The following is a 16,101-nucleotide window of genomic DNA, read 5'->3' as shown; positions in this document are numbered from 1 at the left end:
TTCCGAAAAATTATGCTGCCAAAATAAAACTACAAGGATTAGCCCCATGTGGTTGTTCGAGCCATTGATGTGGAACAAGGCAAAAAAAAATTCTAATGATCTACAATCAAACAGTTCAATCAATCGTCACACTTTTGAATCCGCAATTGCACGAGAGTCTGCCTAGATTGATCTTGATTAGGAACCAAAGCCGAACATTGTTTGTTTTATAGCCGACGTGATTACATCAATATCCCAAATGTATGCAATTATATCTTCGACCATACTTGCGATACGATTTTGATATTTAAGCTTCTTTTCCCCAAGCTTGTGTTCAAGTTTTGTATGCAAGCATTTTTTTATAGCATTAAGTTTCTCTACCATTCTGCGACTTCGGTTGAAGCGATAAACTATTTCTCATTATCAATCAGTTCACCTTATATAAAATAGAAATTAATCTTCAGCACTCAAAATTTACCCTGGGGTAGTTGTCAATTTCGCAGGCGTAACGACATAACATGGAATTTCATCCGAGTTTGCATGACACAATATCAGAGCATATCAATTAAAACTTCAAATCGTTTTATGGCACTTTTTGTCTTGCTGTCTAGCAACTACCTACCTCTAGCATGCTACGCGTAGGACTGACACGTTAGATATAATTTCGCTTCTATTTATAGATTCGCGTGCCAGAGATTTTTAGCAGATGAAATACGACACTGCTCGCTACTAATCAAAATTTCAATCATATGTAATTGAAAATACGTGGCTTGATACATTCAAATCGAATCTTAGAAATATTTCCAATCAAATAATGAAATAATATTAATAATTGATTCAAAATATACTGATCTGTAAGAGTTTAAAACCTGACCATATTTCTACGTGTACTTTTCTTTGAAAGTCTGATTTGCACCCCTATATAGAAAATATAGATGTGTTCCACATCAAAACCGTGCTAAAAACAAACAAAATACTATGCTGAATTCAATTTTTCCCTTACTCAGGAACGGTTTGTCTAATTATGATTCCAAGCGTCATTTCATCGTGCTACATTCAAAACCCTTACTGTTGGGATTTGACAGAAAAATCACCTACATAAAAATATCGATATATGCGTTAACAATTAACGGATTCTTATAATCGATTGCTTGTTTGATAGGCATTACGAGACGGCATCTAAATTTGAAAACATATTTAGTATTCAAGGTCGATTGGGACAGATGTTGATTAATAAAATGCTCTAAGTTTCGACTTCAAACTTCATATAACTCAACAAGTAAACATCAGATCTAAATAAGATCAGATTCTTCGTTGTGTTTAGTTTTCATGAAATTATTTTAATGAATTAAAACATTTTAAATTAAATTATAATTTTACAACTGCAAGACGAATCGAAGATAGAAATTGTATGAAACCCTAAAATTATTCCTTTCAATCTTATCGTGTGACAATCGATGAAATGTAGAAGTGAGTGTCTTTAAAGTTTTTATCAATATTTATGGTACTTCCAGAAACGGTATTCAGAGTCCAGCATAACAAAAAATAGTTCGTATGTCCATGAATTAATAAGACGAATAAATTGAAATAGTTTTGATCCCACCTGTGAAGATTTTTTGGTTTCGTCATCTTCTATGACGATTTTCTATGGGGCCATAAGATTTGAATGCTAGATGGAAGAAATAGGATCAGCCATCTACGAGCAAAATGAGCGACATTCTTTTAATTTAATTACATATACCATCCAGTAGTTTCGGAACCAGAAGTCGGATCCAAATGAAATTCAGAAACCTTATATGGGAGCATAGGACTGTTCACACACAAATTTCTTCTAGCAATTATTGTTGCAAGCAGTATAAATCAATATAAATATGAAATTATTTTGAATTAGAAAATACTGCCATCTCTCTAATACATATGTCATGTTCGAACGATGTTGTTGCTAAAATCGAAACGTCATGAAAAAGGGTGCTGTGCAGTCTTTTAGTCTTTTAGCTGCTTCGGAACAATTGCATACACCAGTATTGAAAATCGCGTTTCACTGTGCTTTGAAACATTGCTTTATCATCAAGCGCTTAGAACTCCTACTACTAGAATAAGGCGAAAAGTCGCTTACACAAAAATATCGATATCTCCGTTAAAAATGGACGGATTTTAACAATCTATGACTTGTTGGATAGCTTGGATACCGTGTGAAATCTAAGTCTAAAACATATTCTGTTTTCAAGGTCTATTATGACATATATTGTCAAAAAACAATTTTGACTTAAAACTTCGTATAACTAAAACAGTAAACATCCGATATCCAAACCATTCAATAGCGTTCAGGGTGACGGGGAGACTCGTATTTGCGATTAGTTTGATCAAAATCGGTTCAGTCATCTCTGAGATCTCAACCTCTTTGTTGATAACACACACACGGACTTTTTCTCAGTTCGTCGAGCTTGTTCGATTGGTATATGACACTCGGCCATCGATAGAGAATATCGGGTCAGTACCGGATCTGATCATAATTGAAATGATGTTTCGCTATAGCAGGAATTCTTGAGCCGATGTTGGGCCCGCCAATTTCTAAGTTTTATCGAGTTGTTGCATATCCCAGAGTCTAAGACTTCCAGCAGAAGTTGTGATAGCTTTTTTATCGAACACAGTTCTTGTGTTGACTATAGTATTCTGATATGAAGCTCGCGGAGTTTTTACAATAATTTTTTTATATAAAAGATATTTTTTTTTTATATTATTCCGGCCCGTTTGCGTACAAGCTTTACCTGGCCGATTGGCCCGATTTTTTAAATAATTTTTTTGTATTGGATCTCGTTGTCACCCTTTTTCTAGGTGGAGAGGAGCTTCCATTTCCCTCCTGCGTGGATTGAGGGGCACTTTGTTCGTGGCTCGTCTCGTAATCCATTGCCGCATCGGTGGTTTTGTTGTTGATTTCCGTCTTGAGTTCTTTGCTAGTTGCTGTAGATGCCCCTTGTTGTACATTACATTGGTTGCAGTTGCTGGTTGGTTGGAGGGTAAGTTGTCAACTGCAGCTGGTGTACTTTGTTCTATAGGGGATACTGTTGGTTTCGTTGGCTGTCACAGGTGTACTGGGGTTGCTTGGGGTTGGTGTGAAGGAAGCATCGTTGTCCTTGGGTGTAGTTGTCTCCTTGTCCAGTTTATCACTGGCAATATTGACATGTGGCCAGCTTTTTGGCAATATTGACATGTGGCCAGCTTTTTGGCAATATTGACATGTGGCCATCTGATTCTCATAGGTAACAAGTGGTTTGCACGGGTTTCTTGTATTCTGACCGAAAGTCACATAAGAAGGTATAGGCCTCTTCAAGCGCATGTGTAACAAACGAACGCTATTTAGAATACCGGGCAATTTACAATCATTGCTTTGGTTCGAGGTAATACCAAATACACACAAAAAAAAATATGAATTTCACAGGTAACATAATTCTACGAACGATACAATTCATAACTACTCAACTTGTCAAGTGACGCAATATTCCTTTCGAACAGAATTTTACTGATTCCGAGTGTAATTTGCATTCGGCTACCAAGTACCGCTGTATGGATTTATATGTATCAATTATGCATAAATCAGATATATGCTTTTGTAAAGGGTGATTTTTTAAGAGCTTGAGAACTTTTTTAAACAATAAAACGCATAAAATTTGCAAAATCTCATCGGTTCTTTATTTTAAACGTTAGATTGGTACATGACATTTACTTTTTGAAGATAATTTCATTTAAATGTTGACCGCGGCTGCGGAAAATCCGCTTTTTTATCGACAAATTTTGTTCAGCGATGAGGCTCATTTCTGGTTGAATGGCTACGTAAATAAGCAAAATTGCCGCATTTGGAGTGAAGAGCAACCAGAAGCCGTTCAAGAACTGCCCATGCATCCCGAAAAATGCACTGTTTGGTGTGGTTTGTACGCTGGTGGAATCATTGGACCGTATTTTTTCAAAGATGCTGTTGGACGCAACGTTACAGTGAATGGCGATCGCTATCGTTCGATGCTAACAAACTTTTTGTTGCCAAAAATGGAAGAACTGAACTTGGTTGACATGTGGTTTCAACAAGATGGCGCTACATGCCACACAGCTCGCGATTCTATGGCCATTTTGAGGGAAAACTTCGGAGAACAATTCATCTCAAGAAATGGACCGGTAAGTTGGCCACCAAGATCATGCGATTTGACGCCTTTAGACTATTTTTTATGGGGCTACGTCAAGTCTAAAGTCTACAGAAATAAGCCAGTAACTATTCCAGCTTTGGAAGACAACATTTCCGAAGAAATTCGGGCTATTCCGGCCGAAATGCTCGAAAAAGTTGCCCAAAATTGGACTTTCCGAATGGACCACCTAAGACGCAGCCGCGGTCAACATTTAAATGAAATTATCTTCAAAAAGTAAATGTCATGTACCAATCTAACGTTTAAAATAAAGAACCGATGAGATTTTGCAAATTTTATGCGTTTTATTGTTTAAAAAAGTTCTCAAGCTCTTAAAAAATCACCCTTTAGTTAAGTTGATTAGCGGCGATCTAATGTTTGTCGCAGAGGTGGAAATAAGCTCATTTTGCGCATGAAAGTGTGAATTATGATTTCCGATTGTGAACACCGAACACCGTGAATTATAAAATTGGGCAGCAAAACTAAAATTAAAATTATTTTCTAAATTGTGGGAACTGTATATTACACAGAGTGTCAGCACTCAGCAGACCTTATGCATACGCGGTCCTTTTATTGCGCTTAGACAAATGTGTTCTCTTTCTTAGAAGACAACCAAGCGCAAACGAAGAGCTGCCGCGGCAGAAATGATTCCTACATTTTTTTGCAGTTGTGTTTTCTGAGACTTGTTTAATTACTTTCCTTGGCACAAATGTTAATAATTAGGGTTTCAAAAGTGAGGAAAAGCTTCTAAAGCTTTTTTATCTACACAGAAAAAAAAGAGTTTTACTGGCGAAATAATTCTACAAACGATGCAATTCACTACTACACTAAGGTTTTTTTTTTATGCGGTCTTTCTTATGCGGTTTGTTTTATGCGACTTTTTTATGCGAAGTTTCAGAGCTATGCGGTTTTTTATGCGAATTTTCAGAGTTATGCGGTTTTTTTATGCGAATTTTCAGAGTTATGCAGTTTCCCTTCTGCTGTTTTTTATGAGAAGTTTCAGAGCTATGCAGTTTTTTATGCGGTACGTAAACTCGCATAAAAAAGACGTGTATTTAATTTTTCAAATGACAAAATATTCCACTCACACAGAATTTTTCACGTTCCGAGCGTAATTTGCACGTGGGTACCAAGTGCCGCTGTACGGATTTATATGTATCAATTATTCAACGAACAGATATGTGCTTCTGTGGTTCATTCGACTAATCGATGTGCTTGTGATCTAGTGTTTCTCGGTTCAAGTCGCGCTGTTGTTATCGATCTTTTGTTTTTATTTCATGTAATATAATTTTCATATCACACAATTTTACATGTTCTTGAATATAAATTTGTGTGAAATACGACACTCCATTTACATGTGCATCTTATAAAATGTAAAATCACAAGATTTTTTGAAAACCTTGGTGCGATCTTGCTCAACACCACCTTAAAATTTGTTTAAAATTGTTTTCGTTCTCATACATAAAAACCATTAAAATATGATCTACAATTATATACAATAATCCCGTTAGTAATTTTAATTATATTAAAATGCGTTTCAAAGCTGATAATATCGATAATTGAAGTAATTTTTTACACTTTGATGAATTTTGATTCCGAAAAATATGTTTAAAGACATTTATTATCGAACTTAATTCGTCAAGATGAACATATCAGATTTCTACACAATTGGATTGAAATGAAAGCTTCGTCATCCAGTTTTTAAAAATTTTCTAGATATAGGTTAAAAGGGAAACATGTAGAAAGTTTCCATGCAAAAATCAACACATTAGCTCTGAAAGTACAGGTTAAAATTTTATCCGGGTATCCAATTCAAAGTTTTTTGCCCGGTTCTTGCACTGAAAATGATTTTAAACATTTTCTGCTTCAAGTCCGGTTTTGTCACACAAAATATTAATTCGGTTTCGTATTCAAAACCATTTGAAGGGTGTTTCAACGAGAAGTTGCACTTATCAGCCGTTCATATAACGCTCAATCACTTTTTGAAATCTACTATGTTTGAAACAGTATCACACACAGACATTTTTTGATAAAAAGCTTTTAAATTAAGGAGCGGGTAGGGTCTAAAACGTTTGAACAATCATTTATTATTTTCTTTATATTTTCTTATAGTAAAACATTTCAAGAATATTCTGAGAAATTTTCAAGCCTATTGGAACGAAAATCTGTAAGTTGGCTATCTCATTCTGTGAAGAAAAAAGAGCTCGACGCACAAGCCCAAGATTTGTACTTCGATTGACTTAAAAACTTGACAAAACATTTTTGAAATGTTTCATTATAATAAATTATAAAAGAAAAAAATATGAGTTTTTTGAAAATGGTAGACCATACGGGCTCTCTGGAGTAATTAATTGTTTCCATTGATTTTATAGACAAAAAACTTCAAACGCGTTTTTCTCGAAAGCAGGTTTTGAAAGTCCGTGTCCATCGTCATTCGAAAACTACTGAACCAATTTTATTCAAATTTTGCACACACTTTCTAGAATTAAAAAACCAGATCACAACGTTTTTCTTTTCGTTGTTTTTTACTTTGGGGAGGTTTAACAGCTACAAAATGGCAGATTTTTTCGTGAAAAATCGTAGTTTTCACTTTGAGCAACCACCAAAAATTAAAAAGAATATTAAAAATATCAAACAGAAACGTCTAGAAAAACTTCTACTCTAACTATGATGCGTTCATTTGTTCACTTCTGATTACTCTGCGCTAAGATACAGTGGACACCGTAAATCATGATCATAATGGTTTTCATCATGCAAAACATTTGAATTTATTTTGATGAATTTAAATCACGATGCAAAATTCTAAAATTAAATAAATCCAAAATGGAACTGGTATCGATGAATTTTCACGAACTTACAACTTACTTACAGTTCAAAACGAAGTTATTATGAATTGAATTTCGATTTAGATCCAACTTTCCAGAATTATGAGACTTTTAAGCTTATGGTTGTTTACCTCTCCGGATCAGAAAAACTATACCAAATAAATTAAAACTGGCATATGAATGAACACAAAGAGGTTATAAATCTTCAAAACTGGTCTCACACATACAATTCATTCCACCTTTAATGTCAAATATATAAACAGATATACAAACACGAATATATTTAAAAAAAAATATGGCAAGTTCAATTTTTCAGCTCATTTGACGAATCATTATGCTGAGAATCTACGAATAGTTTAGGCATCAGTTTTTTCAAATTTTGCTTCTAATTAGAAAACGATAACCATATGTAAAAGATCCTGCAGTTGAAATCTTGAACTTTCAGGAATGCTTTTTATCACCAGAGTTGGGAAAAATCGGTTTCTTTACGGCACGGTTTAAGAAGTTTCAATACATGTTCTCGTTTGTTACAAACCGTGTTTGATTTGGCAACCTGTTGTTTAATTCGAAATTAAATGAATACCAGATGAAGGTAAATGAATGCTAGATCGCAATCACATTGATAATTGTAATTTAACAGTTTTCACTGCGCAATAGCAATAGGCAATGCAACATTAGTTAAAATATACCGCACCAAATAGTAATTATAGTGACAAAAGACTTTGTTTTTTTTTTTTTTTAATTTCCAGCTGGTTGATGCTGATTATAATTTTCATGCACTATTTAGATTAAACTCATTAAGACCCTATTTTTAAATAAATTTTATTTATAGAAGCAACAGGATAGTTACATAGCATGCTATGTGATTGGACATGTATGTTAAAATTATTAGCTGTTTTCATCGATTGATATCACGACGGTATTGTTTAATAAATTTCAAATACATCACGAAGCATGAAATTTCGATGCAACCGACGAAATAAACTCACATCCATATGCGAGAAAATTGAGCGGTAATCTGTTTTGACGTCACTTATACCATTATATCATCGGAACCGTAAGTGACAGCCATTTGAACTTTATTGGTTGGTGGATTGATTTAATGACCACAGAGTAGCATTAAAACGAGCCTAACTTTGTTGAAATATTATTTCCGAATCAGACAGTGACACTGATAACGATGAAGACATTTTTAAATTCCAAGTAAAACCAAACTGTATCTTATCGAAAATCATACAATACATATGTGATATGAAAAGATAGTACTGACTATTTTTATTTACTGTTAATTTGATTTTGAAGAAATATTTGCTTCGAAAAAAAATCATATTACAAGTCTATCAATTAAAATTATTCATACCGCAAAAAGTATTAATATCTGCTCGCTCGAATTTACTATTCGTATCCCATTAGCCACAAGAATACCTTGTATGCACCCACTGTTCCATCGTTACATCGAGTTCTACGTTGACCACAATCGGCTCCACTAGCCCACCATGCTTCCCTGCCGGGGTGAATGGATGCTGTGTGTAAGGATTCACACATGGTACGAAGGAAAGTACCCTGCTCAACACCCACTCAGTCACAACGCCCCGCTCGGTACACTAGGTGAGCTAGTGTTTGTATTCAACCAACCCACCCACCAGCCATCCAGTCATGCATTTTCCGCTGCCTGCTGCCAGCCTAGTTGCTGTAGTTTCTCCCTTCGTCACGTCCGTCGAGTCAGTTACCGACGTTGCCAGAGTAAGTGAGTGAGTAAGTGAGTGAGTGAGTGAATGAGTAGGTGAGTGTGTGGTTGTGTGTACGTACCGTTTAGTTGTTTGCTGCTGTCCGTGTAATGGTGGAACTGGAAAACTCACAGCATCCCAATTTGAACCACTTTTTCGCCTATCGGTGGTAGCTTTTTCTCTTCATCTCGATAAGGCAGAGGGTTAATTTTGCGTTCTTCGATTATGAACTAGACGATGAAATCAATTGCTATCGCGGTTTAGGTGTGCAAAATTGGTTGCCATTCGACGAACTACGTAGGAATAGTGTATAGTGGTGCTTTTAGCGGCCCTCGAAAAAGTGTAGTTTAACTTTTTTTTTCGTCGCATCCAGAGATAAGGGTAATATCTTAGGAGAATATCTCGGTCAAGAAACATCAAATTGCCAGTGCGAACGGTGACTGATAATTCCAGTTTGTCGTGGTGAAATTGCGTAAAAAAAGTTTTTCATGGGGAACCCCAAAATTGCGATGATTTAAAAAAGTTACATCGTGTGTGCTGTTCGTGGGGAGAACCCAGCTTAGCCGATTCTCGGGCCGTGCTGGAATATAGGAAACCGGGTGGAGGTTGGCAGCACAGAGCCGGTGATGGACCGTTGTCGCCTACTGAGAATAGCACGGATTAGCAATCGTTCTTTGCCTCGGTGTCTCGGCCAGGATTGAAGTAGGCCACACACAGCTGAGGGGCGTACGAGTGCTCACCAGTCTCTCAAACCCAGCCACAGAACGAAACGAAACGGAACGAAACGAAACGAATCGCAACGGTGAACGAAAGTGGGTGGCTACTGTGGGCGTAGGGATGAACGATGTAATGCTGCCCATCATGTGTGCGTGTGTGTATGCGCGATTGTGCGATAGGAAGGCGATGATCAACTTTTGAAATCGATGAAAATTTCGGGAAAATTAGGATAACAGCGATGGCAAGCTGTCATCGTGCGGATGAGTGCGAGCTGGTGAGATGAGCGGATGAGCGGTGAGCTGCTGACTGGATGAATGGATGAATGAATGAATGAAACCAACATTGTGCTATCGATCGGAGCAATGCAACGTAGAGGAATGGAATGTTACGTTTTAGTGTTTAAAGTTTGCTACGATCGTTCCAAATAGCTCAATTTGGCTAGAAAATAGTTGCTTAAAAGTGTGTGACAGTGAAGTTGCTAGTGTGATAAACGATGCACTGATCCCACGACTGCTTCGATTGAAAATACTTCAATCGTTTCCCGAACAGTGTGAGCTAGATTTGTGAGATCGGAACCCAATTTTCTGCTAATATTTTTGTGTAACGTTAGATAAATGCTGACTGATTTAGCTGCTGGATATTTTTTTGCAGCAAATTTGTTTGATACCGAAAGTCGAAAGATGAAGGCAAACGATTAACGATTTTGTGTTGTTCAAAGTACTTACAGCAAGTGAGAGATGGGTGTGTTTGACGCATAATTTTTAATTTAGACCCTTAGCCTGGAGGAAACGGGAGCAGGAAGAGCCAAGAACCAAGAATCGTACGAACGAATCAATCGTGAAGAATTTTGCTTTGGAAAGAAACTAGAATATCGAAGTGATAGTGAGTGATTTTGGTTTTTTTCCGAACTTTTTCTATTGTCTTTTTTGGCTACTGTGAACACACAAAACTCGAATCGAATCGCATAACAAATATCACCGACGAAAAAAAGAAAGGATTAAATATCAAGAAAATACCCACACAGAGCATAACCGCCCGAAAATGGGAGCTAAAGGTAGCGTTGAAGCTGCCAAAATAAACGCCGATGGCTGGGGCCACTTCGAGGTATGTTTATAATCTGGACCTACTTGTTTTTCTATTTTCACCTAGCAATAAAAAAAAAGTATTCAGAACCAGCCACCAATGATGCAAAAATCGAGCACCAAACACCCACTCATGCCTTCTGCTCTTCACACCTCCGCTCGCCATCCTGGTGAGGCTACTAAGTACCTGTCTCGTTCTATCCCGGCACACACCGAAGATACACACTCTTTCTTTCTATGATACCTTCCCCCTTCCACCCACTCAGGTCCTCGCTAATTTTCTCTCTTTTCTACTCTGAACCCGTCTCACTCACTCCGCCCTGCTATCCTGTATGTGCTGATTCTAACAATAAAACCCGTGCAACAAGTCACGCTAAAAAAAAACATAAGTTCCGAACGGTGGAAAAACTAAAAAAGCAACAACAACAATAAAAAAAACTAGTGACCTACTCATCCATCACCGGCGCACCAAAGTGATGCCCTGCAGTTGACGCCGATTTGTCTGCTGATTTGATAGTCGATCTTTTTTTTGTTTTCGAACTGAACTGAATTAACAGTGATTGTAACCGGATTGAACCCACGTCGATTACCTTGACATTGGCTGACGAATGTTGCCGATTTAGCTTTTGTCGGCAGAATTTTACCGATTTTCCGATTGAATGCTACAACAAGCGAAATGATTTTTTTTTACCTGAATCTTGATCATAACCTTTGTAATTCGAAAAATTAAAACCAAAATACACATTTAAAATTTTAATGTCGAACATCGATAATTGCTTTGGCAAGTTTGAAAATTACTGCGAATTATCGAAATCTCCAATAATTTCACAAATAATTTCCGTCGACCAAAAGCAAATCGTGAACAGTCTAGTTATTATCCAAGCAGGGGTAATGGGGACCAATATTTTACGGTCATCTCTAATTTCGTTAAACGGAAGTGTTGAAAAGTTAAAGCACCTCAAAAAAGCCCCAATGCAAAATTTGAGCTGAATTGGATATAGGTAAGGGGTGCCGCCCGGCGGTTAAAGTTTGAAAATGTTCGATCTTAAAAAATCGCCATAAGAAAAGAAAGAGGTACATAAAATTTCCGAAAGCAAAAAAAAAATTCTTATGCCGAAAGTCGATACGTCGAGATTTAGTGTCATCACAAAAAAAAATTCAAATGGACTCTGGTACTTCAGAACTAAATCGGATATATGCAAGGGGTGCCGCCCGGCGTTCAAAGTTTGGAAATTTTCGTACATGAAATTTATAAATCGAAAAAAAAATTGTTGATGCCAAAAGTCTTAGAATTCCATGAAACGTAAAGATTTTGTGTTATCTCGAAAAAAAATTTTTTTTTTAATCTCGACTCTGCAACTTCGAGTTTTTTTTAGATTTCCGAAATCGAGTTTTTTGTTATCGAATGTCTTAAAATTAAATAAAAATTTTCCAAGATAACACCAGATCTCCACGTTTCATATAATTCTGAGACCTTTGGCATCCAATTTTTTTTTTTGAAAATTTCATTCAATTTTTTAACGCCGGGCGGCACCCCTTGCACATATCCGATTTAACTTAAATTTTGCATTGGGACTTTTTTAAGGTGCTCTAACTTTTGAGCACTAAACCTTAACGAAATCAGAGATGACCATAATTTTTATATGAGATAAGAGATTTTTACCTTTCATGCAAAAATATCATGTTTTGGTATTACCAGCTAATTTTTGTTATATGAAAAGCAAAACAATAATTGATAAAAATTATATTGGAAAAACTCTTTTCTTCTTTTTTATCGGTTATTGCGGATTTCTTAGAAAGTTCCTCTAGCAGATCAAATCCGGAGTCAAGAAACAGTGCGCTCCGAGAACTGATCTGGAACTGAAAATATTAGAAACAATTGCAATGTCTATTTTTTATTTAATTAATAACAAATTACTTACGCTTTGTTCTCACATAGATGACATTTTGCGAAAATATTATTCGTGATAGTTCACCTCTCAAATAACATATGTTAAGAGAAAAAACTGAAGATATAGTTCCGTAATGATGTGGAACGATTTTCACGAGACCGTCTGTCAATGCTGCCTGTGTACAACACGAAAAATTCATGTAAATTTACGACTCGATAGATGCACATAAAAGAAGCGTCGCAATTGATCTAAATTTACACCCTAAAAGATATGTCATGTCTTTGAGGTACTATGGCTAATTTAACTTATTTTGACATTGAAGCAGACAGAAAGCTCACATACAAATGTTAAGATCAAATTCAGCAGCTGAAAATTTTAGATGGGAGATCAATAATAAAGACTGTCCCAGAAAGTATGGACGCACTTTTATTTCGCTGTAAATAATTCGCAAGAGTTAGTTATTCAAATTTTATTCGATATACTGTTAATATTAGACAACAACAACAGAATATTATTCTCAACATTTGCTACTTAGCCATTGTAGACTAACTGGCACACCTTCTTGCGAACGTTTCTCATTAAATTCCATACAGACTTCTTGGCGACAAGTTTTGACACTTTTTTCCAATCTTTTTCGAACTGTTGAATGGTTTCGGCTGCCGCGACATGCTTCCTAAGATGTGCCTTCGTTATTGTCCAAAATTCCTCAATTGGTCGAAGTTGTGGGCAATTTGGTGGATTCATGTCTTTTGGGATGAAAGTGACATTTTTGGTAGTATACCATTCTACCGTTGATTTCGAGTAGTGACAAGAAGCAGAATCTGTCCAGAAGACAACAGGATCCTTGTGGCTTCGAATCATGGGTAGGAGTCGTTTTTGTTAACATTCCTTGATGTATATTTCTCGGTTCATTGGAGCAGTGGTGATGAAGGGTTTCGAAATCTTACCGCAGCTACAAATTGCTTGCCAGACCATAGCTTTCATATCAAATTTTTCGACTTCAATCGATGTCTCGGACTGGTTTAACACTTGCCCTTCTCGCACCGTATAATATTGTGGTCCCGGCAAGGATTTGTAATCGAGTTTCACGTAGGTTTCGTCATCCATGATTATGCAGTTCAAATTTCCAGCAAGAATCGTATTGTACAACTTTCGAACCCTCGGCCTGATCGATGCTTCTTGTTTCGGACTACGTTTTGGTTGTTTCTGCTTCTTATTGGTTCGAAGATTCAAACGTTCTTTAGCACAAAGAACATTTGACTTCGAAGTGCCCACTTTTTTGGCCACATCCCGAACGGAAACCTCCTTCTTTTGATCGAACGCCTTCAGTATACGTTTATCCAACTAAGAGTTAGCAGGACCTTTTTTTCGACCCGTTTTCGGTTTATCCTCAAAGGTGTTATCCTCACCGAACTTCCTGATTGCATTTTGCACGGCTTTTTCACTCCTTCCATTTTTGCTATCTCTATCAATGACAGTCCGCGTTCTGTGTACCATTTGTACACAATTTTTCGACGTTGTTCTGCTGAAAGTCCACACATTTCGAAACAAACTAATGAAAATGAATAAACAACTGCACAAGTGGTTAGAGAAGAGTGTAAACAACAGGACGCAGCCATAAAAATGGACAGATTCTGAACCATTGCGAAATGGCAGCGGTTTTTGGACCAAATCGTATTCGGAGTTGGCAGCAGCCTCTCTGATTTGAACGATACTTCCTGGACATGTAGACTTTGTCACAAAATGCCACTTTGTATACTTTGTTTTCCAAAATTGATCTAGACAGTCTTTTGAAAAATACTAAACTATTTTCACCAATTTTAAAATTTTTTAGCGATTTTCTCAAAACCAGATAAATTCTCCAATAGAAATACTGAAAAATATCCTAATCAAATCCCACTAGAGAAACAATTGATTGTATTGGAGGTACAAATTGATTTGATCCACTTTTATTGGGTCAAAAATATATTTATTTCAAAATCAAATAAATTCAAAGATTAATCAAAATATCGACCATCGCTAGTAAATATTTTTTCTCACCTCTCAGGCAATTTCGAATTTCGTCTCGAAAAAATGTCTTGTATTTTGCGATGATTCAAGTTTAAAACCAATTTACGATTTTTGCCAAAGAAGTAAACGTGCCAGATCGTGCTGCATTCGGAACAACCAGTAATCAGAGAGAGCTATATCAGAAGAGTACGGTGGGTGCGGTAAAATGTCCCACTTGAGCATTTCCAAAAAAATTGTCACGACTTTTACGACATGAGGCCGAGCGTTGTGATACAGGAGAATAACTTTATCATGACTTTGCTTGTATTCCGGTCGTTCTTCTCGTAAGCACCTTTTAAGTTCCACCAGATGTACAACATGACCTTCGAACCATCAATGTTCGGCTTTGGTGTTGATCTTGAGGTCGATGTCAACAATTCACCGGGCATAGCGTAGTATTTTTTCTTCTTGGGGTTATCGTAGAATATCCATTTTTCATCCCCAGTAACAATGCGATGTAAAAAACCCCTAAAAAAAGTAACAATTCGATGTAAAAAACCCAAGCCTTTGAATCAGCTGCTCGTAATTGAAAAGTCGCCTTTCAATGTCTCTTGGGTTAAGTTCATAAGGCACCCAACTTCCTTGCTTTTAAATCATTTCCATAGATTTTAATCGTACAGAAACTTCTGGTTGAGTCATTTCCAATGATTCTGCAAGCTTCTCTTGCGTTTGACTCGCATCTTTAGCGATTTATGCCTCCAACTGTTTGTCTTCGAATTGTTTTGGTTGTCCAGAGCTGTCTTGAACCCTAAATCTTTATTCTTTAAACGTTTAAAACAATTCGCTACATAAGTTATCAGTAAGATAATTATCACCATAAGCAACCACAAGCATTTCATGCGCTTCAGCTGCACTTTCCTTCCAATTAAAACAGAAAACTATAGCTTTCCGCAAATGCTGCCTAGTTAACATACAATTGCTCGTAACTAACACAGTAAAAATTTAAAATGAATTTAAAAAAAAAACCATCTTCGATTTTACTGAAATTTTGTTCCACGATAAGTCATTATGACTGAGTCTATGATCTACCCGATCAGATGGTAATAACAGAATTATAACAACTGGAGTAATTTATTTCAGAAATATTTTATAACAAATCTAGAAATATTTTTGGCTGGTAAACTGTTAAAATAACAAAAATCATAACAAAAAAGATTCTGGCGGGAACAAAATCGTAACAGATTTTAAAACGTGTGTATCACAATTATTATTGAATTTGATATAACTACAAAAGTCCGAAAGCAGAGATTTATAACAATAGTTGTAAACAATTAGATAGCAAATTTAACACAGAAAAACTATATCCCAGCTAACTTTTAGCATCGTTTCAATCCAAAATTGTTGAATGATTTTTTTATTAAATGAATAATTTATTTAGTGATCTGGTTTCTTGTTTTAGTTTTTTTTTTTTGAAACTCTGATCATTATATTTCGATATAAAGCAACGGAAGAACTCATTTTTCCAATTAATGAACGTTATCATGAGTCTTGCAAACGAAAATAAAACATCATAACTGATTTTGTTATTATATTGTTATCATAAGTTTAACTTGTAACTGTTTTCATTTGTTAAATATCTCAAAATAACACAAATTGTTATACATATCAACTGTTGATATACTTGTGTTATGATTTTGTTATGTGCATCTGATCGGGTA

At 36.1% G+C, this 16,101-nt stretch overlaps 1 protein-coding gene across 3 annotated transcripts in view; it reads left to right on the top strand.

Moving 5' to 3' along the window:
- The window catches only part of LOC131437785 (uncharacterized), a 94,057-nt gene that overhangs the window by 75,007 nt on the left and 2,949 nt on the right, over nt 1-16,101 (top strand). For all 3 annotated transcript variants that reach the window (XM_058607357.1, XM_058607356.1, XM_058607358.1), the window contains one exon: nt 10,412-10,524. In XM_058607357.1, the coding sequence (XP_058463340.1) occupies nt 10,462-10,524 (63 nt within the window). In that variant the 5' untranslated portion in view covers nt 10,412-10,461. The remainder of the gene's footprint in view (nt 1-10,411; nt 10,525-16,101) is intronic.

This window comes from Malaya genurostris, chromosome 3 (genome assembly GCF_030247185.1).
Source record: "Malaya genurostris strain Urasoe2022 chromosome 3, Malgen_1.1, whole genome shotgun sequence".
Lineage (NCBI taxonomy): Eukaryota > Metazoa > Arthropoda > Insecta > Diptera > Culicidae > Malaya > Malaya genurostris.
The sequence above is the reverse complement of the archived record's forward strand: the minus strand, read 5'-3'. Positions and strand labels throughout refer to the sequence as shown.